The sequence below is a fragment of the Geotrypetes seraphini genome, chromosome 2, assembly GCF_902459505.1.
Source record: "Geotrypetes seraphini chromosome 2, aGeoSer1.1, whole genome shotgun sequence".
Taxonomy (NCBI): Eukaryota; Metazoa; Chordata; class Amphibia; order Gymnophiona; family Dermophiidae; genus Geotrypetes; species Geotrypetes seraphini.
Genome location: NC_047085.1, coordinates 233,364,030 through 233,391,100, shown reverse-complemented (window position 1 = coordinate 233,391,100; position 27,071 = coordinate 233,364,030). Strand labels below are relative to the sequence as shown.

At 46.2% G+C, this 27,071-nt stretch overlaps 1 protein-coding gene across 1 annotated transcript in view; it reads left to right on the top strand.

The window, feature by feature from the left end:
* TTC26 (tetratricopeptide repeat domain 26) overlaps window positions 1–27,071 on the top strand; it is a 155,477-nt gene that overhangs the window by 93,354 nt on the left and 35,052 nt on the right. Inside the window, exons 13-15 of the mRNA XM_033933397.1 lie at window positions 6,328–6,416; window positions 14,723–14,806; window positions 16,838–16,907. Of these exons, the coding sequence (XP_033789288.1) occupies window positions 6,328–6,416; window positions 14,723–14,806; window positions 16,838–16,907 (243 nt within the window). The remainder of the gene's footprint in view (window positions 1–6,327; window positions 6,417–14,722; window positions 14,807–16,837; window positions 16,908–27,071) is intronic.

The window sequence follows — 27,071 nt, the reverse complement described above, 5'->3', positions numbered from 1 at the left end:
AGTTTGGCAAATTTTCAGGTTATAAAATTAATTGGAACAAATCTGAAATTATACCTTTAAATATTCATTGTGTAAAAGGATTATTTGATACTTTTCCATTCATATGGAAAGAAGAAGGATTTAAATATCTTGGCATTCAAGTTAAAAATACAATTGAAGATACTGTAAAAGAGAATGAAAAATATGTATTAAAAAAAGTTACGGAGTTATGTGAGCAATGGAACCCATTACATATTTCCTGGTGGGGAAGAGTTCAAACTATTAAAATGATGATGTTACCTGTAGTTTGCTACCAAATGAGTATGATATCTATTTACTTTCAGGGGTCCTTTTATAAAAAGCTTAATAGCATTTTAACAAAATTTCTTTGGCTTGGTAAAACACCTAGAATAGCTTTAGTAACTTTACAAAAATCAATTAAGGAGGGAGGGGTAAATTTTCCAAATTTCTATAGGTACCATCAAGCCTATATTCTACGTCAGGGTATGTATTGGATCCTCCCAGAACTTATGGATAATGCACCGGATTGGTTATATTTAGAATGGCGCCTTATGTTTCCCCTAAATTTAGTTCATCTGCCAAGTATTAACATACCTAGAAGATACAGAGAAAATAAAATATTAATGGATACTTGGAAAACGTTAAGGTTTATTGATAAATTAACACCTATCCCAATAAACAAATCAACTAATCAATCTATATGGATAAACTCCAAGATCAAAATTGGCGGAGCTCAAATCCTTTGGAAGAACTGGATTATTGCAGGCATTAGATCTCTAGATGATGTTATTTCAGAAGGTAAACTGCTGGATTTTTCACAATTGCAACATAGATTTGGTCTTAATAAAACACAAAGTTTTAAATGGTTGCAATTGAAGCAGGCCATTCAGGTTGGGTTCCCTGAATGGAAAACATTAAATAATCAATATAGTTTAAAGTTCTTATGTTTTCAAGCAGACTTCCTAGGACATCAAGCCGCATTGTGGTATAAATTAATATCTGGATATTTGAATAAAAAACCAAAAAATGGTCTAAGAGATATTTGGAGCATTGAGATTAAGCATCAAATTAATGCATCTCAATGGCCACTAATTTGGTCTTGGAGAATGGGATGTACAGTGTCAGCATCTATGAGACAAACTTGGTTCTTTTTATTACATAGAGCTTTTTGGACCCCTACACGTTTGCAAAAATTAGATAGTTCTAAGTCCAATAAATGCTGGCACTGTAATCTGGAACCAGGGACATTAGATCATTTATTATATCATTGTCCCCACATTAAAATTTTTTGGAATTCAATTTGGCCACAAATTAATAAATTGATGGAAAATCATATTGCAATATCATATGATACAGTATTATTTGGAATGATGATGAGAAAAAAAAAGTCAAATTTCACCAGAAAATAACAATCTTTTATTAATTATGACAGGGGTTGCCATTCAGCATATAACCAATAATTGGAAGAATTATAATAACCTAAATTATACATTCTGGTGGAATACAATATGTCATATATTTAAAATGGAAAGAACAATAGCAATACAAAGAGGGACATATACTAAATTTATAAAAATATGGGGGCCATTGACAAAATACTGCAATGAATAAATAGTAGGATTTTTCTTCTTCTTTTCTTCTTTTAAATATCTTTTTTGTGACACACATAGAGGGGGGGTAATAAAAATAATTTATACATAATATGTTATAATATATTATACAATATGTAGTGTATGAATGAAAAGTAATAGAAGGGTGGGGGGAGGGAGAGGGGATAAAAAATATATTTAGAATAAGATGTAATAGATATAAAAGTGATATTGTGTATTCATCAATTGTATTTTAATATTTTGTACACTTTAGGTAAAATTGAAAATTAATAAAAAATGATAAATAAAAAATAATAGAAGGGTAGGGGGAGGGAGAGGGGGAAAAATATATTTAGAATTTGATATATTAGATATAAAAGTGATATTGTGTATTCATCAATTGTATTTTGTTATGTTGTACACTTTCTGTAAAATTTGAAAATTAAAAAAAAAATTAAAAAAAATAAAAAACAATTACCGTATTTTCGCGGATATAACGCGCACCATTGTAAAACGCGCACAGGGGTATAGCGCGCAGAAATCACGATGATATGTACAAAAACTTTTCTATACCGCGCTCAGGCATATAACGCGCATGCTGCCCGACTCTCCTCTGGCCACCCCGACTCTCCTTTCGCTCTCCCCGACTCTCCTCTGGCCACCCCGACTCTCCTTTCGCCCTCCCCGACTCTCATCTGGTTGCCCCGACTCACCCTGACTTTCGGTGCACTGCCCCGACTCTCCTCTGGTTGCCCCGACTCACCGTTCACCCGCCCTGACTTTCGGTGCACTGCCCCGCCTCTCCGTGCCTGTCCCCCTTGAAGTCCTGTCCCCCCTTGAAGGTCTGCCTGTCCCCCTTGAAGATCTGCCTGTCCCCCCTTGAAGTCCTGTCCCCATCCTGAAAGCCTGATGCCCCCCCTCGACGTCCGATTCTTCTCCCCCCTCGGCAGGACCACTCGCACCCCCACCCCGAAGGACCGCCGACTCCCCGACAATATTGGGCCAGGAGGGAGCCCAAATCCTCCTGGCCACGGCGACCCCCTAACCCCACCCCGCACTACATTACGGGCAGGAGGGATCCCAGGCCCTCCTGCCCTCGACGCAAACCCCCTCCCCCCAACGACCGCCCCCCCCCAAGAACCTCCGCCCGTCCCCCAGCCGACCCGCGACCCCCCTGGCCGACCCCCACGACCCCCCCACCCGCCTTCCCCGTACTTTGTGTAGTTGGGCCAAAAGGGAGCCCAAACCCTCCTGGCCACGGCGACCCCCTAACCCCACCCCGCACTACATTACGGGCAGGAGGGATCCCAGGCCCTCCTGCCCTCGACGCAAACCCCCCTCCCTCCAACGACCGCCCCCCCCCCAAGAACCTCCGACCGACCCGCGACCCCCCTGGCCGACCCCCCCACCCCCCTTCCCCGTACCTTTGGAAGTTGGCCGGACAGACGGGAGCCAAACCCGCCTGTCCGGCAGGCAGCCAACGAAGGAATGAGGCCGGATTGGCCCATCCGTCCTAAAGCTCCGCCTACTGGTGGGGCCTAAGGCGCGTGGGCCAATCAGAATAGGCCCTGGAGCCTTAGGTCCCACCTGGGGGCGCGGCCTGAGACACATGGTCGGGTTTGGCCCATGTGCCTCAGGCCGCGCCCCCAGGTGGGACCTAAGGCTCCAGGGCCTATTCTGATTGGCCCACGCGCCTTAGGCCCCACCAGTAGGCGGAGCTTTAGGACGGATGGGCCAATCCGGCCTCATTCCTTCGTTGGCTGCCTGCCGGACAGGCGGGTTTGGCTCCCGTCTGTCCGGCCAACTTCCAAAGGTACGGGGAAGGGGGGTGGGGGGGTCGGCCAGGGGGGTCGCGGGTCGGTCGGAGGGTCTTGGGGGGGGGGGCGGTCGTTGGAGGGAGGGGGGTTTGCGTCGAGGGCAGGAGGGCCTGGGATCCCTCCTGCCCGTAATGTAGTGCGGGGGGGGGTTAGGGGGTCGCCGTGGCCAGGAGGGTTTGGGCTCCCTTCTGGCCCAACTACACAAAGTACGGGGAAGGTGGGTGGGGGTGTCGTGGGGGTCGGCCAGGGGGGTCGCGGGTCGGCTGGGGGGCGGGCGGAGGTTCTTGGGGGGGGGGGCGGTCGTTGGGGGGAGGGGGTTTGCGTCGAGGGCAGGAGGGCCTGGGATCCCTCCTGCCCGTAATGTAGTGCGGGGTGGGGTTAGGGGGTCGCCGTGGCCAGGAGGGTTTGGGCTCCCTCCTGGCCCGATATTGTTGGGGAGTCGGCGGTCCTTCGGGGTGAGGGTGCGAGTGGTCCTGCCGGGGGGGGGGGATGTATCGGACGTCGGGGAGTCGGCCGGGCAAGAGGGCTTGGGCTCCCTCTTGCTCCGATCGTGGATGCGGGTGCGGGTGGGAGCGCGTGCGAGCGGTCGTTCGGGGTGGGGGTGCGAGCGGTCCTGCTGGGGGGGTGAATCGGGCGTCGGGCGGGGTGGGAACTATGTTTAAAAACTTTTGTATACCGCGCTCAGGCATATAACGCGCGAGGGGTATGCGCGGTACGTAAAATCACGTATAACGCGCGCGTTATATCCGCGAAAATACGGTAATGCCAAAAAAAAAAAAAATAAAGATTACAGAACCCAGACCCCACAGATTTCTGCCCCCCGAACAACCTCTCCCCCCCCAAACAAACCCTCCCAAAACACCCCCACCCCGGGTCCTCCTTCCAGATACAACAATACCAATGAAAAAACACAAAAAGAAACAGGCATACTAAGTGCTTCATGATGGGACAGAAAACAAAGATTCAACAGTTAAGCAAACGGCTGTGAGCCAGAGGAGTCATGGTTGTCCAAAATGGTTCCCAAGTGCGCTGAAAGACACGGCCTGAGAAAGAAGAAAGGTCCGTCACATCCCTCCTTTCCCATATCAGGAGAGTAATCATCCAACAGCGCCAAAGGGAGTAATCCGGAGCATCATCCTCAAGCCATTTCAACAAAATACATTTCAGGGCAACAAGGACAGTCCACTTAAGGAAAGCTTCAACTCCCCTTGTACGAGGGAAATAGTGGGGAACAGCTCCAAATTACATTACATTACATTACATTAGTGATTTTTATTCCGCTTGTACCTTGCGGTTCAAAGCGGATTACATAAGAAGAGAACTGGACATTTCCAGGATGGTACATGACAATAGAGAATACAGTTTGAGGATAGAGACTTAATAACAGAATGATAGTAAAGACTTAATAACATCGGAAGATGTTTTGGACGGCAGTGTTTTGGTTTCTTGGGGGATGGGGTGAGGGAGGTTAGGTAGATTGTATATGCTTTTTGAACAGCAGTGTTTTGATTTCTTTACGGAATGTCTTGAGGTCTGATGTTGTGGTTAACAATCTGGTGATGGAAGGTTCGAGTTTTGCAGCATGTGTTGCCAGGAGGCTATCATAAAGCTTTTTGCGGTGAGTACCCTTGAGTGGTGGGTATGTGAATGATGTCAGTTTTCTTCTTGTTCTGGTTGGAAGGTTACGGTTTAGGCGGTCATTTAGGTAGGTGGGTGCAGTACCGTTAATTACTTTGAAGAGTAGACAGTATAGTTTGAATTGAATTCTGGCTCGAATCGGTAGCCAGTGTGAGTCTAGGTAGGCATTGGTGATGTGGTCAAATTTTCCGAGTGAGTAAATTAGTCTAAGGGCTGTGTTCTGAACAGTTTGAAGTTTTTTGATCATGTTTGTGGGGCATGGTAGATAAAGGATATTGCAGTAGTCCACGAGACCTAGTACCAGGGATTGTACTATTATCCTGTAGTGTTCTTTATCAAAGAATTTCCTTATTTTTCTTAAGTTGCGCATTGTGAAGAATGCTTTTTGGGTAGTTTTGTTGATTTGGGTCTGCATAGTGCAGCATCTGTCTATCTGCACTCCCAAGATTCTGAGTGAGGTCTGGATTGGGTATTTGGTTGCTTTAATTTCTAGGTCTGTTATGGATGGGTTTTTGTCCGTTTCAAGCATTAGGAATTTGGTTTTGTCCGAGTTTAGTTTCAGTTTGTGGTTTGTCATCCATTTTTCTACTTCATCCAGAATTATTTCCAGGTGTCCTGTTGAGGTGTGGTCTTGGATTTCAAAGGGGAGGAGAATAGTTATGTCATCTGCGTAGCTGAATGATGTTACATTTAGGTTGTCTAAAGTGGTGCCGAGGGAGGAGATGAAGAGATTGAATAGAATGGGCGATAGTGGTGACCCCTGCGGGACTCCGCATGGATTTGACCATGTGTTAGATTTCGTGTTGTTTGTCTTAACTCTGTACGTTCTTGTTTTGAGGATAAGAACAAAGGAGAACAAAGGAGAACAAATAAGAACAAAGGAGAGCGATGAATGGTAATTTTCCAAATGCTCTCCACAAAAATAAAAATAGCAGTCCAAAAATTTATGGCAAGTCCAAAATTTATGATATTTATAATATTTATTGTTTTAGCACGATAAGATTTTGCATTAAGGTTGGTGGTGGTGATTGACTGGTGACTGAAAAATTAATCCCCCGAATGGATCAGCTTAGGCTGCCCTATAGTGAGTTGGGGAATGAATTTCTGAGGTCTCACCACAAATGATTTTTATATTTTGAATGAAAGCTCAGCCTTACCACTCTTTTCAGTAATGATTAATGAATTATTTATGAACTTTGGCAATAGTTATTTCACCCCACATTTTTGTTGACTACAAAAATAAAGACCATTATGGTGAGTGACTTCTTTGTTCCCTGCTGCAGATACTATTCCCGGGCGACAATGCATGGCCTCCTGTTTCTTCTTGCTCAGACAGTTTGAAGATGTTCTGATTTACCTCAACTCAGTCAAGGTGGGTGGAGATTTTCTGCTTGTGGACGTGCAATGGCAGAGGTTAGCTATTTCTCTTCTCTTGGCCATCAGGATTAGCCCTCCCAACATTAGACAGTGATAGAGATTCTGACCCAAGGTTCTGTATAGGTCACCCAAAGTTGAGCATGTAATTTTGGACATAGATCACAGATCTGCACATAAACTAATTGACTAAATAAATGATAACAATCAATTATTGGTGTTAAGCACTAATTGGCAGTCATTAGTAGTTACGTATAGATCTGCATGCCTAATGTATCTCATACAAAACTTCAAACAGGGTTCAGCCAGGGATGTTCCCAGGACTTAAGCACGCAGTTATAGAACATTTGTATTTCCACACCTAACTGATGATAGATGGGTGTGAGCATTTACACTGACCTTTGGATAGCATAAGTTCTTATGCCCAAAGTTAATCCAGTAAACCAGCTGAATAAATTTTAAAAGTTTGCAATATCAAAAATTTTTCACTTAAGTATACAAACCAAAAAGATTTTGTAACAATTTTTTCATAAACAAAATATTGCAATTCAAATACTCTTGATAACTTGAAATTCTTAGTGTTTAAGAGCCATCAGAAGCGGCACTCCAGGTATACAAAATACCAAACTCATGGAGCTAAACGCTGCTACGCTTCTTCATCAGCTCATGCACTAGTATACAATCTTAATAATTAATGCTTATTTAGTTCAGAAATTCAAATACAAGTTAAACAGCTTATATATGAAGTTTAAATGAGACTTATCTTTAAAGCCCTAGTTAAGACTTTAGCTATTGCCAGGGGCAGGAAAATACCAATACCGACATGCATGTTTCATAGGTATCAGGTGTCAAGGCAGCTTCGGCCTCCTTCGAAGCTTGGGTGTGCCATTCCAAATTGCACCATGATCCTGACACTGGTGCTTCATGATTTGAATTTTCTAATTTCTGGAGTGGATTATATGGCTGATGCCTTGTATGATATCTTGAAAATTTTTGACAAGCTTGGCACTTATTCTGTTTTGGCTCAAAGAATGCGCTGGATTCGGCAGTGGTTTGAGGATTCCTCTTCTTTAGCGACCCTGAATCGGTTGCCATTTAAGGGACAGCTCCTGTTCGGCCAGGGCCTGGATGACCTTATGGCCAGTATATAGGATCGTAGGCCCAAGACATTGTGTGGGAGTAGGTTCCACCCTTTGAGGGAGTCTGGGCATTCTAGTTTTTGTCCCTTCTGGCATTCTCATCCATATTTAGGACCTTCCACAGGACAACAAGTTCTCTACACACTAGCTTGGTCTGTTTGCCTGCTTTCAGCTTTCTTTCCTGACTTTCTCTTAAAGGGACAGGCTGGTGGAAAGGTAGCAATCTCCTGGCAATGTTTGGGTAAACTGGGTAAAGCTTTCCTGCCTGTCCTTCTCCTGCCATTCCTCATCTGATGCAATCTCTCTTTCTAAGTGGTAGTCAGCTAATTCTGCAGTCTGAGTTTCAAATTGATCAGCTCTCCTGTATCAGGGTTTAGTGAATTTCCTCCCTATCTTTGGGACAAAACCTGACATGGAATTGGGTTTGTCACATTGCAAGTGGTCAATCAATTGCCTGGAACTTCGGGCGATCTGACTGGCTCTTCACCACTTCAGGGGTCGTCTCCATCATCGAGCAGTCCAGGTATTCTCGGACAATGCCTAGGTGGTGGCTTAAGTCAATTGACAGGGGGACATGAGGAGTCCCTCTCTGAGCTTAGAGGCTTAGTTGCTTTTCTGGTGTGTGGAGAGACACCTTGTGACGCTGTCGGCGGTACACATAGCAGGAGTGTACAATGTTCAAGCAGAGTTTCTCAGTTGTCAGACGCTGGACCCCGAAGAGTGGTCACTCTCAAAGTGTGTTCGATTGCATAGTGGAGCAGTGGGGCTGTCCCAAGTTTGACCTCATGGCAACTGAGGGCAACAAGAAAGCTGATCAATTCTTCAGTCATTGTCGCAAGGCAGGCAGCGAAGGGCTGGACACTCTAGTTCAGCTGTGGCCATGGGAAGGTATTTTCTATGTCTTCCCTTCATGACCCATAATAGGGCATCTGTTGCGATGGATAACAGTCCATGAGGGTCCGGCGAGTCTGGTGGCACCTTATTAGTCGAGGCAGCCATGGAATGCCGACTTGGTTCGTATCGGGGGCTTTGGCTCCCTTGTCATTCTCGCCTTCTCACACAGGGTCTGATTGCAATGCAGGATCCAGACTGCTTTGGTCTTATGGCATGGTTCTTGAATGGGCGACCTTAACTAGCCAAGGCTATTCCTCGGCTGTGATTGCCATGTTGCTACACAGCAAAAAGAAATCCACAGTGGCAGCCTATGCGAAAACTTGGAAGTGCTTCCAGGCCTGGTGCGCACAGAGGGACCTGTTTCTCCCTTCCATTCCTCTGGTTCTGGAGTTTTTGCAGGATGACCTGAAGAAAGGCCTCGCAGTAGTTTCGCTTTGGATGCAAATTGCTGGTCTTTCATGTATGGGCCCTCCTTTGAAGGGCTCCTTGGCAGCTCATCCAGATGTTTCTTGTTTTCTGCAGGGCGCTCTGTGCCTTAGGCCTCCTTTACACCTTTTCTGACCTGGAACCTTAATTTGGTTCTCCACTCTCTGGCTCATCCACCATATGAGCCTTTGCAGCAGGCATCTCTGATGGACCTCATGGTTAAGACGGTTTTCCTGATGGCGATTGCTTCGGCCCATAGGGTTTCTGAGCTTCAGGCCTTTTCATGTGGGTATCCTTTTCTGCATATTACGAATTCTATAATTCAGCGTACTATTTCTTCTTTTCTTCTGAAAGTAGTTTCTGCTTTCCATGTAAATCAGGAAGTCCAGCTTCCTACTTTTGCTTCCTCTGGTTCGCGGGAGCAGGACTGAGTGTTGCAGTTCTTGGACGTGTACAGAAATTTATTGCTGTATCTAGAGGTCACCAATGAGTTTCACCTCTCTGACCACCTGTTTGTTTTGGTAATTCCGGCCCACAACAGTAAGTTAGCTTCTAAGGCTACCATTTCCAGGTGGATTCACATGACCATTTCCGTGGCTTAAGTGGCGGCTGGAAAGAAGCCCCCCCTGGGGTGCGGGCTCATTCAACCAGAGGTATTTCATCCTCTTGGGCAGAGTCGCCAGTTGTTTCTCTGGATGAGATTTGCAAGGCCGCTACCTGGTCATCATTGCTTACATTCACCAAATTTAACAAGATCAATATGGCGGCCAAGCAGGGGGCTCATTAGTCCCACCCTGATTTTCGGGACTGCTCTGTTAACACTGGCCCTGGAATAAAGTGGGATTGTACAAGAACGAAAGATTAGGTTCTTACCATTGCTAATCTTATTTCTTGTAAATCCACACTTTGTTCCGGGGACCCACCCTATACTTGCTGATTTGCGGATTGTCTGCCTTCCAAGTACTGGTAAGCTGGATTTCTGTTTCCTGACCTGCCTTTATAAGAGTGCCATTACTATGGGTTTAGCATTTGATTTGGGGGGGGGGCCTTGATTCAGGCACCCCCTTCTGACAGTATAGGCTGTGTCTCCCTTTAGCACTGCTTTGTCGTTCAGGTTTCCAGTGTTTTATAACCTGTTATTTCGTTTTTCATTGTTGCTGTTGTTGCATTTGTTACTATAATTGATTTAATTGCTGGGGAGTTTCCCTGTTCCTCTCTCTCTTGTTATTATCCTCTATAGATGTTTCTGGCTACTTTAAGACTGACTGGTGAACACAGGAGCATTCTCAGTGATAAGGTGTGAGGGGGAGGAGGTAAAAGCCTCTGAAGTTTTGAGGCTTCTTACAGATCCTGGTGGGTAGATGGAAATAACACATTTGGTCCCGGAATAAAGTACGGATTTACAAGAAAGATTAGCAGCAAAGGTAAGAACCTAATCTTTCGCTCTGGAATTTAGATATCATATGTTCCTTGGTTCCTATATCAAAGCTTACAACCTTGGTTAAACTGACAAGTTACAGACACAAGGCCCAAGTATTATAAAAATAACATTAGTTTTTTATTAGCAGTAGATAAATTAATAAGCACATAAGAACAATGCACAGATGCTAGATTACCGAAAAAAAAAAAAAAAAAAAAAAGTGAAAGATGTTTAGCCCTTGTGGCTACGTTACAGGGTCGTACCATCACTCTTATCAATCTGTATGGCCCCAATGCAGATCAGGCCAGCTATTTTGGGTCTCTTAAAGCCGATCTGGTTGGTCTGGTGAAGGGGTCTGTGTACCTTGGGGGGGACTTTAATGTTACACCAGATGTTGTTTTGGATCATTCTGTAAGTGGGACTCGCTCTCCGTCTAGGGCTGCTAGACGGGCTTTACTGTCTTTGTTCTCTTCTCTGGGCTTGGTGGACTGCTGGAGGTTGTCTCATCCCACACAGCGTTCCTATACTCATTACTCCCATGCACATAAATCGTATGCACGTATAGACGGGCTATGGACCCATCGTAATTCGTGGGGGGGGATTCGAAAGGCTGAAATAGGAGTTATTCAAATTTCCGATCATGCGCCAGTATGGGTGGCTTGTACGGGTTATTGGGCTGGGGAGGGACGGCGCTTCTGGAGACTCAATGAGTCTTTATTGAAAGATCCTGTGGTGGTTCGGGAGGTGAGTGTGGCGGTAGACCAGTACCTTCAGGTTAATGATAATAATACGGTAAGCGATGCGACTCTGTGGGATGCCCTGAAGGTGGTGGTGCGGGGTATTTTCATTAAGTGGGGGGCTCGTCGTAAGCGTCTACGGGCACAACGTTCATTGGCATTACATGAACAGTTAGAGCGGTTGGGGAGGCAGCATCAGAGACACCAGGACCCCTTGGTGTTTGAACATCTTCGTAAGGTACGGGCGGAACTTTCTTTATTGCAGATGGGGGAATATGAGTTTTTGAGAGAGCGGTTGAGTCAAACGGTTTATGAGTATAATAATACCCCGGGTTCTCGTTTGGCTCGGCTTATTAAGCTGAAGCAGGCGAGAGCAGCTATTACAGAGATAAGGGATTCGCGGGGTACGGTACATCGTTCGGATTCGGCTATTAGTGCGGTTTTCCTTAAATTTTATTCTGATTTGTATCAGAAATCCGGGGGGCGAGAGGCCATGGCTCTGGAGGGATATCTCTCGGAGTTGCGGCTTCCTCGGCTTTCGGACGTGGATAGAGATCTGCTTAATGAACCTATTGAATTGGGAGAAGTCCTGGGAGTCATTGCTAATTTGAAGTTGGGTAAATCGCCTGGCCTGGATGGGTATACTAATCGGTTTTATAAACTTTTTCGGGAGATTCTCGCTCCGCTGTTGGTTCGAGTTGCGAATGGGATACGGGGTGGTTCATCGTTGCCCTCTACTATGGGAGAGGCCGGGATCACGGTCCTGCTTAAACCGGGTAGGGATCCTACTGGGTGTGGGTCATATCGACCGATATCATTATTGAATACGGATGCAAAAATTTTAGCGAAGGTCTTAGCGCTTCGCTTGGGACGGGTACTGCCCTCTCTGGTGCACTTGGATCAATCGGGTTTTGTTCAAAGGCGGCAGGTCGGTGATAATATTAGACGGACGTTACATCTCATGTGGGCGGCGCAGAGGTCCTCTGCTAAGATTGCCTTTTTGGCAATCGATGCAGAGAAGGCTTTCGATCAGGTGGACTGGGAGTTCTTGTGGGAAGTGATGACTCGGATGGGGTTGGGAGCTTTTTTTTTGGCCTGGGTGCAAGCCTTTTATGCGGCCCCCAGAGCCACAGTGCGTGCAAATGGGGTTTATAGCGAGTTTTTTTCCATAGGGAGAGGCACTCGACAGGGTTGCCCTTTGTCTCCTCTGTTGTTTGCTCTCTCTATGGAACCTCTGGCCATTCGTATTAGGGAACATGGAGATTTATTAGGTGTGATGATTGGGGATATGGAACATCGTTTAGCACTGTTTGCCGATGATGTGTTATTGTATGTCCGAGAACCGGAGGACTCGTTACCTATTTTAGTGGATCTTTTGTTGGACTATGGGAGGGTTTCGGGGTTTACGGTGAATATGGATAAATCTGAATTATTGAGTGTAAATTTGGGGGCAGAGGATCAACGTAGATTAGCTGCCCGGTTTCCTTTTCGCTGGGCTCCTGGGGTTATCCGCTATTTGGGGATTCGTTTACCGGTGGACTTATCCCAATTGTATACAGCTAATTATGCTCGGATTATTCACCAAATCCGGACTGATATTCAACGCTGGAATGGGTTTTGGTTGTCTTGGTGGGGTCGCATTGCAGTTTTAAAAATGAATATTTTACCCCGCTTGCTTTTTCTTTTTCAAACGTTACCGATTTCTGTTCCCACATTGGTGTTGAAACAGTTGCATACTTTGTTTTTTCGGTTTATTTGGCAGGGGAGATCCCCTCGTATTTCTAGAGCTGCGTTGTGGGCGGCCAGGGACAAAGGGGGGCGGGCGGTGCCGAATTTGTTTTGGTATTACCGGGCTGCTCAGCTGCGGCTTCTATTGGATTGGGAAATCGCTGACTTCAAATTGGCAGTACGCATAGAGCAGCATTTTGTGGGACGTCCCTGCTTGAAACATTGGCTTTGGTCCTCGTCCATGGGAGTCCGGACGGTGGCGGTTCCGGGGAATCCGTTTTTGGACCATCTCGTGAAAGTGTGGTGTGTCACTCGAAAGCGTTGGGGGGCTGGGGTGGTCCCATCGGTGCTTGGTGCGATGCGGGAGGAGCCCATGTTCCCGGCCGGTGGGGAGAGTTCTGTTTTTGTGCGCTGGGCGCAGTTGGGACTACACACCTTTAGGGATGTGCTTCAGAAGGGGGTCCTGGTGTCTTTTGAAACCTTCAGAATTAGCGCTGCCTTGCCCGAAGGAGATTTTCTGGCCTATTCTCAGATACGTCATTTTCTTCACTCTCAGAAGTGGGATCGGGAGCCTATTCAGTCGCTTGATCCCTTGGCTCACTTGTGGGTCACCCTTAGGAACCTTCCTAAACCGATTTCTGTTCTTTACCAGTATATTCGGGGCTCCTTTTCTTTTCCGGCTCTCTACCAACGGGCTTGGGAGGTGGATCTGGGTTGTACCTTCTCGGTTGAGGAGTGGGCGCTGATCACTACAGAAGTGGGCAAGGCATCCTCTTGTGCACTTATTAAGGAAAATGCCTATAAAGTGGTCGTTCGGTGGTACTACACGCCGGAGCGACTACATCGAATGTTCCCTGGTGCTTCGGTATTGTGTTGGAGATGTGGGTTGGCTTCGGGGACTTTTTTGCATATTTGGTGGGACTGCCCTATCCTACAGCCTTACTGGAGGAAGGTCGTGGGATGTTTATCACAACTGTTACAAATTTTATTGCCCTTTTCTCCACAGGGATGTTTGTTGGGCCTCTATAATGTGTGTTTATATGCCTGGCAAACTAAACTTAGACGCTGGGGTTTGGCGGCAGCCAAGTGCTTGATTGCTGCTCATTGGAAGCAGGAACTGGCACCTACTCAATTAGATTGGACTTTAAAGCTTAAATTTATTTATCACATGGAACTGTCTATTGCACAGCGTCATGGTTACTACTATACTTACACACGGACTTGGACACGAATCCTTGAAAGAATCGAATCTTTGTTTTAAGCTTCTTTCTGGGGGGGGGGATTGTGGAGGGGGGGACTATCCTGCAGAACCAACAGGGAGTCCCTCTTTGCTAGAGGTAGGGCTGGGTGGTGGGGGGGACATAGTGGAGTTTGGGTTACTGCTTTATATTGGGGGATTGTTGGTATGGTTGGGAGCACTTTTTGATGATTGTATTGGTGGGGGAGCATTATGAGACTTATAGATCTCTTGTTGTGGTTTTGTATGCTTGTTTGCAACTCTGTTGTCTCTGCTATGCAATTTCTGGTGTGTATAATTTTTATACCCAAAATCTTTTAATAAACATTTATTGATAAAAAAAAAAAAAAAAAGTGATGAAATACAGGTTAGGCAAACTTAGAGAAAATGCACACCTAGTAAGGCACAGAAGTTGTATCACAGGTAAGCCACAAGCATCTTCCTGGATGTTCAGTGGTTTTGACAACTCAGTCAGAGTTTATACTTTCTGTTCTCTCAGGGTTTCCGCAGCTGGAATCATGCTTGTTACAGGTTTCCTGGTCTCGCTGCGTCTTGTCAGGTAGAACCGACATTTCATCCATCATGCTGTGGCTTCAGGGTTTGCTTTATCCTGATGCTTCCCAATCCTGCAGCATCTGTATGTTTAGTTTTCCCAATCCTGCAGCATCTATTGTTTGTTTATTTTTAAGCTTGTTTCCATGTTATGTATACTTTTTGTTGTAGAGTTATTTTTATAATGATGACACCTTTAACTTCAACTATGCCCAAGCCAAAGCTGCTGCTGGCAATTACAAAGAGGCGGAAGAGGTGAGTGACTATTTATTAAACTCTTTTTTTTTTTAGTACTTGACATGCACATAGAAGAACTGATTTTTAGTTATGAAGCTATCTAAAACAATGTTAGGGAGTAAAATACCTTTCAATTATGTGTTTTTTCAATAATCCAGGAGAAAGAGGGAATGAATTTTATTCCAGGGTCTCTCTCTCTTTTCTAGACCTAATGACTTTGGAAAAATTCCTTGAAAAAAAAGACTTTCCTTGAGCACTTTAATTCCTTTCCTCGATAAAGAAAACTGGCAGTGTTTGCTGGATTTAAAGGAAGCTTATTCCCACTTTGAGATACTTTCTTTGATTTGGATTGTATCTCAGATTTCTAATAGGAAAATACGACCTCTAGTGCTGCATACTGCCTTGTGGCCTAGTGTCAACTTCTCTAGTATTTACAAAATGCCTAGCTATGGTAGCAGCACACCTATTCAAGCCTTTTCCCTATCTGGATGATTAGTCAAAAGTACTTCTCAGAAATGTGCCAAAGAATCAATGAACACAGCCATTCAGGTTGTGGACATCACAAGTCTTATTTGAGCCCATCACCTCAGTTGGAATTCATAGGAGCTCTGCTGCACACTCCTATTTGGGTAATTTTATAAAAGGCAATTTCTGTATAAAACATTATTCAATGCCTTATACAATTACCCCAAAAATGGATATCCTCAGCATTTTGGAAAACAAAACTTTAAAAATGTGTAGAAAAATTGACAGAGGCAAATGTCAACTGACTAACCAGTTTATTGAGGCATAAGCATTTGAGGACCATGCATCTGACAAAGTGAACTCTGGTTCTCAAAAGTGTGTGCTTTAATAAATTGGTTAGTCTAGAACAGTGGTTCCCAAACCTGTCCTGGGGGACCCCCAGCCAGTCAGGATTTCAAGATATCCCTAATGAATATGCATGAGAAAGATTTGCATATAATGGAAGTGACAGGTATGCAAATCTCTCTTATGCATATTCATTAGAGATATCTTGAAAACCTGACTGGCTGGGGGTCCCCCAAGACTGGTTTGGGAACCACTGGTCTAGAAGATGACACCAGAATTATGGGAAAAATGGTTCAGAAACAGTTCAGAATCCCTTTGTTTTTGTTTTTCTTTTTTTTCGATAGAATCAAACTTGGTTCTTTTTATTACATAGAGCTTTTTGGACCCCTACACGTTTGCAAAAATTAGATAGTTCTAAGTCCAATAAATGCTGGCACTGTAATCTGGAACCAGGGACGTTAGATCACTTACTGTATCATTGTCCCTACATTAAAAGTTTTTGGAATACAATTTGGCCACAAATTAATAAATTGATGGAAAATTATATAGCAATATCTTATGATACAGTGTTATTTGGAATGATGATGAGAAAAAAAAGTCAAATTTCACCAGAAAATAACAAGCTTTTATTAATTATGACAGGGGTTGCCATTCAGCATATAACCAACAATTGGAAGAATTATAATAACCTAAATTATACATTTTGGTGGAATACAATATGTCATATATTCAAAATGGAAAGAGCAATAGCAATACAAAGAGGGACATATACTAAATTTATAAAAATTTGGGGGCCATTGACAAAATATTGTAATGAATAAATAGCAGGATTTCTCTTCTTCTTTTCAATATCTTCTTTGTGACACACATAGAGGGGGGGTAGTGAAAATAATTTTTACATAATATGATTTAATATAATATATAATATGTAATATATGATAGAAAAGTAATAGAAGGGTGGGGGGTGGGAGAGGGGATAAAAATATATTTAGAATATGATGTATTAGATATAAAAGTGATATTGTGTATTCATCAATTGTATTTTAATATTATGTACACTTTATGTAAAACTTGAAAATAAAAAATAATATCAAAAAAAAAAAAAAGAATCCAACTAAGGAGATCTTACCCAGCTAGACTTCGTCTTTTAAGAAAAACTTTAATTGTTTTCCTTTGCAGAAAAAAAATAGACTATACAGTACTGCTATATACTAAACATCTTGCCTCTTATATGTCCAGGTATTTCTACTGATCCAGAGTGAAAAGATCAAGAATGACTATACCTACCTCAGCTGGCTCGCTCGTTGCTGTTAGTAACTAACTTAAAAAACACAACTTGTACAACTGCAATTTACTTGAACCTAACTTTACCTGTACTGAGTTCTCAGGGTTAGCAGCAGTCATTGAAAATGTCAGTCTATAAATAAATCAAATATTTTTTCTACATATGCTCCCCTTCAAAGATGATAGTGTCAGATACTCAATTTGCTAGTAAAAGTGGGAGTAGTTTTATAAGAGGGTACCTATTTTATAAAGGCTACATAGGCGCCTTTGTCCCTTTAAAAGATAGGCACCTAGAACCAACTCCAATAATATGCAAGTTTATGCATACAAACAATTTTCCAGTTCCCAAATAAGTTAATCTTCATTTCTTGAAAATGTCCATCAATCCATTGAACAGTAGTCTTTCTACTCGTAGCTGTCTGATTTGGAAGAATGCCCATAATCAAATTTCAAAATGCTGGTGATTCTGTAGTGCTTGAACTTGAAAACGATTGATTGTGCAGTGTATGTTGTACTTTATTCCTGGACATTCTTCAAATTCACTCTTTCTCTTGCATGATGCAGTTTCTCATACTGTTTTATCTCATTTGAGTGAATTTGTGCGATATGCTTCCACAGTTTAGAAGGTGAATCCATAAAGGCTGTTCTAGTGAAATGTGTCTAGTAGTCCTAAACACCAGAGTTAAGCATCTGAACCCACAAGTTGCTTGCAGATTACTGTCAATCAACTTTGATCTTCGCCTCCTTCCCAGGAAGCTACTCCAGCAACACGTTCCTATCAATTTGTATGCACCAATCCAAAAGCATAATGTCATTTTCTCCCCTTTTCATTCCATAAAACACCACCGTGGTCACACGTGGTGTTCTCTTTTGAATCTTTCAGAATAGAAGAGACCGCAGGTGCGACTGCACAATGCGCTGTTTTTCAGTGCATGGAACCTTTGAAGAGCTATATTGAAGTGTGCAGTATTTAAGTTTTTATACTTATTTAATTTTTGTGCTTACAGTTTTGATTGTGTTTGCTTTATAGGGACCCTGTTTTCTTGATGTAAAGACCTATTTGGGGTTCCCCTGAAGTAGAAACGAAATATGGTCCATGTTGGGACCCCACAAGTGTGATATTTCTAAAATAAGTTGTTTTTTTTTTGATGGTTATAACCGCATGTTAGTTTTCAACTAAAATTCAAAATATGCAATGATTGGTTGGTAAGGCTTTAAATGCGAGATAAATATCTCACAGAATCTCTGGGTCTCTGAGCATATTTTAATACACTCATATAATAGTTTATTTTTATAGTTACAGCTGGTTTTATGCTGGTTTTTATTCTTGCATAACAAGGGTATTGATATATTAGATATTCGTCCACTTTTTCCTTTTAGTTTTATGACTTGGTCAAATGCAGTTTCTCTGCAAGAGAACAGCAATCAAGAAGTGGTAGTGGCCATTGACCAGGGGGGAGAGCCCAAGCGCTGGCTGGCTAAATCCCCAGCACTGGCTGTTCAAAGCCTCTGTGTTCTCAGATATTATATATACCCGCTGCGAGAATTGAAGCTGGAAATTCCTCTAGCCCCCTTGTCACAGTGCTTAGTTATGAGTACCGTATTTTCGCGGATATAACGCGCGCGTTATACGTGATTTTACGTACCGCGCATACCCCTCGCGCGTTATATGCCTGAGCGCGGTATACAAAAGTTTTTTAACATAGTTCCCACCCCGCCCGACGCCCGATTCACCCCCCCAGCAGGACCGCTCGCACCCCCACCCCGAACGACCGCTCGCACGCGCTCCCACCCGCACCCGCATCCACGATCGGAGCAAGAGGGAGCCCAAGCCCTCTTGCCCGGCCGACTCCCCGACGTCCGATACATCCCCCCCCCCCCGAAGGACCGCCGACTTCCCGACAATATCGGGCCAGGAGGGAGCCCAAACCCTCCTGGCCACGGCGACCCCCTAACCCCACCCCGCACTACATTACGGGCAGGAGGGATCCCAGGCCCTCCTGCCCTCGACGCAAACCCCCCCCCCCCAACGACCGCCCCCCCCCAAGAACCTCCGCCCGTCCCCCAGCCGACCCGCGACCCCCCTGGCCGACCCCCACGACACCCCCACCCGCCTTCCCCGTACTTTGTGTAGTTGGGCCAGAAGGGAGCCCAAACCCTCCTGGCCACGGCGACCCCCTAACCCCACCCCGCACTACATTACGGGCAGGAGGGATCCCAGGCCCTCCTGCCCTCGACGCAAACCCCCCTCCCTCCAACGACCGCCCCCCCCCAAGAACCTCCGACCGACCCGCGACCCCTCTGGCCGACCCCCCCACCCCCCTTCCCCGTACCTTTGGAAGTTGGCCGGACAGACGGGAGCCAAACCCGCCTGTCCGGCAGGCAGCCAACGAAGGAATGAGGCCGGATTGGCCCATCCGTCCTAAAGCTCCGCCTACTGGTGGGGCCTAAGGCGCGTGGGCCAATCAGAATAGGCCCTGGAGCCTTAGGTCCCACCTGGGGGCGCGGCCTGAGGCACATGGGCCAAACCCGACCATGTGTCTCAGGCCGCGCCCCCAGGTGGGACCTAAGGCTCCAGGGCCTATTCTGATTGGCCCACGCGCCTTAGGCCCCACCAGTAGGCGGAGCTTTAGGACGGATGGGCCAATCCGGCCTCATTCCTTCGTTGGCTGCCTGCCGGACAGGCGGGTTTGGCTCCCGTCTGTCCGGCCAACTTCCAAAGGTACGGGGAAGGGGGGTGGGGGGGTCGGCCAGGGGGGTCGCGGGTCGGTCGGAGGTTCTTGGGGGGGGGCGGTCGTTGGAGGGAGGGGGGTTTGCGTCGAGGGCAGGAGGGCCTGGGATCCCTCCTGCCCGTAATGTAGTGCGGGGTGGGGTTAGGGGGTCGCCGTGGCCAGGAGGGTTTGGGCTCCCTTCTGGCCCAACTACACAAAGTACGGGGAAGGCGGGTGGGGGTGTCGTGGGGGTCGGCCAGGGGGGTCGCGGGTCGGCTGGGGGACGGGCGGAGGTTCTTGGGGGGGGGCGGTCGTTGGGGGGAGGGGGTTTGCGTCGAGGGCAGGAGGGCCTGGGATCCCTCCTGCCCGTAATGTAGTGCGGGGTGGGGTTAGGGGGTCGCCGTGGCCAGGAGGATTTGGGCTCCCTCCTGGCCCAATATTGTCGGGGAGTCGGCGGTCCTTCGGGGTGGGGGTGCGAGTGGTCCTGCCGAGGGGGGAGAAGAATCGGACGTCGAGGGGGGGCATCAGGCTTTCAGGATGGGGACAGGACTTCAAGGGGGGACAGGCAGATCTTCAAGGGGGACAGGCAGACCTTCAAGGGTGACAGGACTTCAAGGGGGACAGGCACGGAGAGTCGGGGCAGTGCACCGAAAGTCAGGGTGAGTCGGGGCAACCAGATGAGAGTCGGGGAGGGCGAAAGGAGAGTCGGGGTGGCCAGAGGAGAGTCGGGGAGAGCGAAAGGAGAGTCGGGGTGGCCAGAGGAGAGTCGGGCAGCATGCGCGTTATATGCCTGAGCGCGGTATAGAAAAGTTTTTGTACATATCATCGTGATTTCTGCGCGCTATACCCCTGTGCGCGTTTTACAACGGTGCGCGTTATATCCGCGAAAATACGGTAGCTCAGTCACTCCGACTGCGTTCTTTCCCTTGCCATCCGGACATTTCAAAGCTGGTCACAGACCACTTGGAATCACTTTACACCATGGCTCTGAATTTCCAGCAACTGTTTGTTCAGCCAAAGGTGGATTCACTGGTGGTGCAGGTCACCAAATGAACCTCATTGCCTAGTGAAGGAGGTGTGATATTAAAGGATACTCAGGACCTTAAGTGGATGTGGTCCTCAAGAGACAATTTGAAATTTTGGCCCTAGGGATTAAAGCAGCAGACACGGCTTCCTTTGTGGCACATGCTTGCCACACCTGACAGTCTCGAGTCCTGGCCTCAGAGTTAAGACGAAGACCCCCAAATGCTCCTATCTAGGATGAATTATATAGCGGACTCTTTGTATGACATCATTAGAGTCATGAGCAAGGTGTTAGCTGTGGATCAGACAATGGGCAGGAGATTCAGTCTCTAAAACTACACTGAGCAGGCTTCCCTTTCAGGAGCAGGTGCTATTTAGCAAGGGTATGGATGACCTGATGGCCAGTGTTATGGACCATCAACCTAAGGCCTTGATGAACAGCAGACCCCAAATGGCTCAGAGTCCATGATGTGGAAATTTTCAAAGTTCTTGAAGATTCAGTCCTTATGCGGGAGGCCAAGCGATGCAGAGGTCCTTTCAGGGGTCATGGCAGAATTTCAGCCAGGGGCAGAAAACAGCAAGCCTCTGGCTCTTGTCCCTCTCCAGTCTCCAAGAAAGCATAATGATGCCAGGACAGAGGCCAAGCCCCCCCAGAAAGGGATCAGGCTGTCTGCCTATTGGTTGGTCTGGGCTCAGATTGGCACAGACCATTGAGTCCTAGATGTTTGAGAAGGTTGCAAAATCAAGTTCTGTGCCTCACATCTGACCTTTTTGTAGATTCTCTGGCCGGCAGTGGTGCAAAGGCTATTGGATCTTTGATCCATAGAGCCAGTCCCGGATGAAGAATCTAGCTCAGGCAGATACTCCATATGCTTCATCGTGCCAAAGAAAGGCTTAGACGACTGGAGACCATTTGGTCGGTCATAGCGGCAGTGGTGCTGTTTCTTGCCTCCAGGACAGGGTTCGTTTTTGAGACTGTGTGTAATTTTGAGTTTTTAATATGTTTTATTATGTATGTAATGATTTTGTTACCTGCTTAGAATTGTGGATTTGCAGGGTATAAATATCTATCATAATAAAACCCTTAGTGCGCATGCACACTTCAGATTGCGTGATCCCTGCCTCCATGATCCGTGCTTCCGTATTACACATGCGCAGTAGAAGAAGCCAGCGGTGGTTTCCCTATCGCCCTCCTTCAACGACGCTGGCTCCTTCTACTGCGCATGCGTAGACACCTTAAGCACAGATGCACGGAGGCAGCGACGACTCCCCCTCTCGCCCTCACTCTGTCTAACAGGACCAAGGAGAGCACAAAAATAATGGAAGCAGGCATACTGACGCTCAGCATCCAGACTGTAGTTGGTGGTTGTTCAGGCTGGGGAGGAGGCAAAAGGAGTGATTTAAGGGTAGGTGGGAGAAGGGGGCTGGAGCTGAAGCGTCTCAGTGCATGAGAACGAAAGACAGACACACGGAAAGACAGCGGGCAGGGAGAAAGAAAGACAGACGTACTGCGGGCTGGGAGAGAGACAGAAAGAAAGAAAGAGAGACAGACAGGGGGCCAGGAATAGAGACATACAGACAGAAATAAAGACAGACAGACAGGGGACCAGGGAGAGAGACAGACAGAAAGACAGACAGACAGGGAGCCAGAGAGAGAGACAGACAGACAAAGGTGGCCAGGGAGAGAGATAGAAAGAAAGACAGACAGACAGGGGGCCAGGGAGAGAGACAGAAGAAAGACAGACAGACAAAGGGGGCCAGGGAGACAGACAGACAGACAGAAAGAAAGACAGACAGATAGCAGGCAGGGAGAGAGACAGACAGAAAGGCAGACTGCGGGCAGGGAGAGAGACAGACAGAAAGATAGACAGACAGGGGGCCAGAGAGAGAGTGAGAGAGAGATGGAAGAAAGAGAGACAGACAGACAGCAAGAAAGGCAGACAGACAGCAGGAGGGAGAGAGATAGACAGAAAGAAAGACAGACAAACAGGGGGCCAGGGAGAGAGACAGAAAGAAAGACAGGGGGCCAGGGAGACAGACAGACAAAGGGGGCCAGGGAGAGAGACAGACAGAAAGAAGGACAGAGAGACAGAAGGCCAGGGAGAGAGACAGAAAGAAAGACAGACAGATAAAGAGGGTCAGGGAGACAGATAGATAGAAAGAAAGAAAGACAGACAGGGGGCCAGGGAGACAGACAGACAGAAAGAAAGACAGACAGCGAGCCAGGGAGAGAGACAGACAGAAAGAAAGAAAGACAGACAGCGGGCCAGGGAGAGAGACAGAAAGAAAAACAGCAGGCCAGGGAGCGAGAGAGAAACAGAAAGACAGACAGATAGCGGGCAGGGAGAAAGACAGACAGAAAGGCAGACAGCAGGCAGGGAGAGAGACAGATAGACAGGCAGGGGGCCAGAGAGAGAGAGAGACAGAAATACAGACAGACAGGGGGCCAGGGAGAAAGACAGACAGAAAGAAAGGCAGACAGACAGCGGGCTGGGAGAGAGACAGACAGAAAGAAAGACAGACAGCGGGCAGGGAGAGAGACAGAAAGACAGACAGCGGGCAGGGAGAGAGACAGACAGAAAGAAAGACAGACAGGGGGCCAGGGAGAGAGACAGACAGCAAGAAAGGCAGACAGACAGCGGGAGGGAAAGAGATAGAAAGAAAGATAGCGGGAAGGAGAGAGACAGAAAGAAAGGAAGAAAGAGAAAGAAAGACAGACATATATATATTTTAGCACCCATTAATGTAATGAGCTTAAACACTAGTTTAAATAAATAAATAATTTAATGGAAGTCTATCTCCACATTCTCATTTTTCCGGCCAACAGGAGGTACTTGTGGTTTTATGTGCTGGAGCAGCATTTCTAGTTCTCTTCACTCCCCTTTGGCCTAGCAATGGCACCTTGCACCTTTACCAAGCTCATGGTTGTGGCAGCAGCACACCTCCACATGGCAGGAATCCAAGTGCACCCATATTTGGATGATTGTCTAATCAGATCCCTGTCCAGGGAAGAAGGAGAATGGGCAGTTTCAAGAATGGTCCAACTCCTCCAGGACCTGGGATGGATAGTCAGCTTCAAGAAGAGTCAGCTGGAGCCAACTCAGCACCTGGAGTACCTGGGAATTTTGTTCGGCAGACTTTCTACCCAGATGAATGGTTACTGTCCCCCCAGGCGTTCAACTCCATTGTTCAGCAGTGGGGGCATCCACAGAGGGATTTGATGGCCTCATCAGTAAATACAAAGGTGGCTCGCTTTTACAGCTGAAAATAAGAGCTTGAAAGTGCAAGGTTGGATGCATTAGTCCAACTGTGGCTGAAGAAGGAGCTCTTGTATGAGTCATTCACAGGATTGCAAATCATCCTGAGTTGATGATCCTGTGGCATTCGATTAGCGTGGCGTACCTAGCATATGTGATACCCGGGGCCCATCATTTTTTGACACCCCCCATCTGTACAGAAAACATGATTTTTAGTAACAAGCCACACGTCACACATGAGTATCTAGGAAAAGGCAGCATCTTACATATGCAGTGAGCAGTACAACAGCAATACACCCATTGTAAAACTAAACAAGCCAGACTAGTACAGATCAATCCTGCAGTCAATCCTAACAAAACACCATGTCTTTCGAACACACAGGACACAGAAAACACCTTCGCCTAGTATGGAATATGTAATCACAAACTAACCCCTCCCTCTTTTACAAAACTGTAGTGTGGATTTTAGCCACAGTGGTAACAGCTCTGACGCTCATAGAATTCTGAGCATCAGAGCTGCTACCACCACGGCTGGCACTAAAAAACGTTCCACAGTTTTGTAAAAGGGGGGATAAAATAGAAATACATAGACAAAGGTTAAATTGAACCAGTAAGAAACTGGACTCTGCATACAATGCAACACCACAGAAACAGTGACACATGTTTCCTAAAGCAATAAATAAATAGAAGATTTTTTTCTACCTTTGTCTTCTGTGGTTTCTGCTTTCCTCATCTTCTTGTAACTCTCTTCCTTCCATCCACTGTCTGCCGTCTCTCTTCCCCTATATGGCATCTTCTCTCCTTCTATGCCCCTTCCAGAAGCTGTATGCCTCCCCTTCCATCTCTCCTTTCACCCCCATTGGTCTGGCATCTCTCTCCTCTCCTTCCCTCTCCCACACCTCTCCTCTGCAATCCCTTTCCCCCCTCATTTTCCTTTTCAATTTATTTTCTGCATCTGTCTAGATTACGTTCTTACTATCCTCTCATCAATATCCTTTTTTTACTACCTAAAACTTGCCACCTTTTTCCTTCACCCCCTTCCAGTATCTAACTCTATACTCGTCCCTCAATCCAGCATGTGCCCTTTGTTCTTTCTCCTCCCCACTTCCTTCCAGCGTCTGCTCCCCCTCTCCCTCACACTTCCATTCAGTGGCTGTCCCTCCTCTCTCCCACACTTTCATTCAGTGTCTGTCCCTCTCTCTACCCCTTCCATCTACTGTTCACCTTCTGTCTCGCCCCTTCCAGTCACTGCCCTCTCTGCCCTTTCCATCCAATGTCTGCCTTCTCTCTCTTCCATACAATATCTTCCTTCTTTCTATGCTCCTTTCATAACTATCTATCCTGTGCCCCTTCTCTTCTTTGTACATGATTGATTTCAGCTCTGCCACCTCTCCATTTTTTTCTCTCTGTCACCAACCCATCCCCTATGCTCTGGCATCTCTCTCTTATCCTTTCTTTCCTTCGCACCCCACAGTCTGGTATCTGCCCTTCCCTGATTCTCTGGCATTTTTCTCCTTTCCTTCCATCTTTCCCTCCCCCTCCATGCTCTGAGATCTCCCCCTTCCTTTTCCCTTAGTCTGGCATACCTTCCTCCTTCCCTCCAAGCCCTGGCATCTCCTTTCATTCCCTCCCTCAACTTCCTTCTCCCTCCAGCTGGGTACAGCAACACTCTCCCCTGCAGCTCTGGACTTCCCCACACCTGCTCCCCCCAAATTGCCAATGCTTCGGTTACTCTTCTTTCTTCCTCCCTCCCCCAAACGCGGGACCCTCCGGCACCATCATCTCTTAGTCCCTTTAACGCCGGCCCTGCAGCTCCGGACTTCCCCACTCCTGCTCCCCCCCCCAATCAATAATATTTTAAATGTTATGGCAGCCACGGCGCTGTATCCATCGGAGGAGACTTCTAACCTCGGCCTGCCCCGGAACTCTTCCTGCAACAGCAACTTCCTGTTCCCGCCTAGGCGGGCAGTGGCTGCAGGAATAGTTCCGGGGCAGGCCGAGGTTAGAGAAGTCTCCACCGCGGCTGTCATAACATTTAAAATAATAGCGATTGGGGGGGGGGAAGCAGGTGTGGGGAAGTCCGGAGCTGCAGGGCTGGCGTTAGAGGCAGTGAGAACAGCCGGCTGTGCACCCCCCTTGATGCTGAACAATGAGATGGAAGGGGAAATAAAAGAGATGCTGCATCTCTCTCTCCCTTCCACCCCCGGGCCTAACATTTCTCCCTCCGTTCCATCTCCAGATCCAACTTCTCTCCCTTTCTCTTTCCAACTGCCCCCATCCCATCTCTCCCCCTGTCTGCCTGCCTACCTGCCAACCTCCCCCCAGGTCCACCATTTCTCCCTTTCTCTTCCCAACGATTCTCCCTTCAAGTACCTTTTTCCCTCTTCCTCCACTCCACTCTCTCCCTTCATCTTGCTCTCCAAGTTTCCAAGTTTATTATAAGTTTTGATTAATCGCCTATTCCAAATTCTAAGCGATGTACAGTTAAAAATTACAAAGTCGAGGGAAACAAACATGACTAACAAAATTATTACTAAACATATTAAAATTTCAATAAATACATAACAAGATATACCATAACTAACAAAACTATTATTAAACATATTAAAATTCAATAAGTACGTACAAGATCAAAAAGAGGGAAAGTTAAGAGAAGAAGTACAATTCAATTCAAAAGTAACGATTAAGGTAAATAATACATTGGGAGAGGGGAGAGACATTCATTATAATATAAGGAAGAATTAAAGGCATAGGCAATTCATTTAATCCTTGAATGCATCTTTAAAAAGAAAGCCCTTAAATTTACTCTTAAATTTATCCAAAACCCTTTCCTCTCTTAAATAAATTGGAAGGGAATTCCAAGCTTGAGGAGCCGTAACCGAGAAGATAGATTGACGCCGTGTATTAACAACTTTTAAAGAAGGGACAACCAGTAAATGTTGATCAGTTGACCGTAGTACTCTCAAAGTAGTGTAAGGAATCAAAACTTTATGAATGAATGCTGGGGTTTTAAATACTATGGACTTAAAAGTAAGCAGACATAATTTATACATGATTCAATGAGCTACTGGAAGCTAATGTGCCTTCTCAAGTAGGGAAGTCACGTGATCAAATTTTTTAGCTTTCTCAATAAGCTTGATTGAGGCATTTTGAATAATTTGTAGACGTCTAATTTCTTTTTGATCTAGTCCTTTAAAT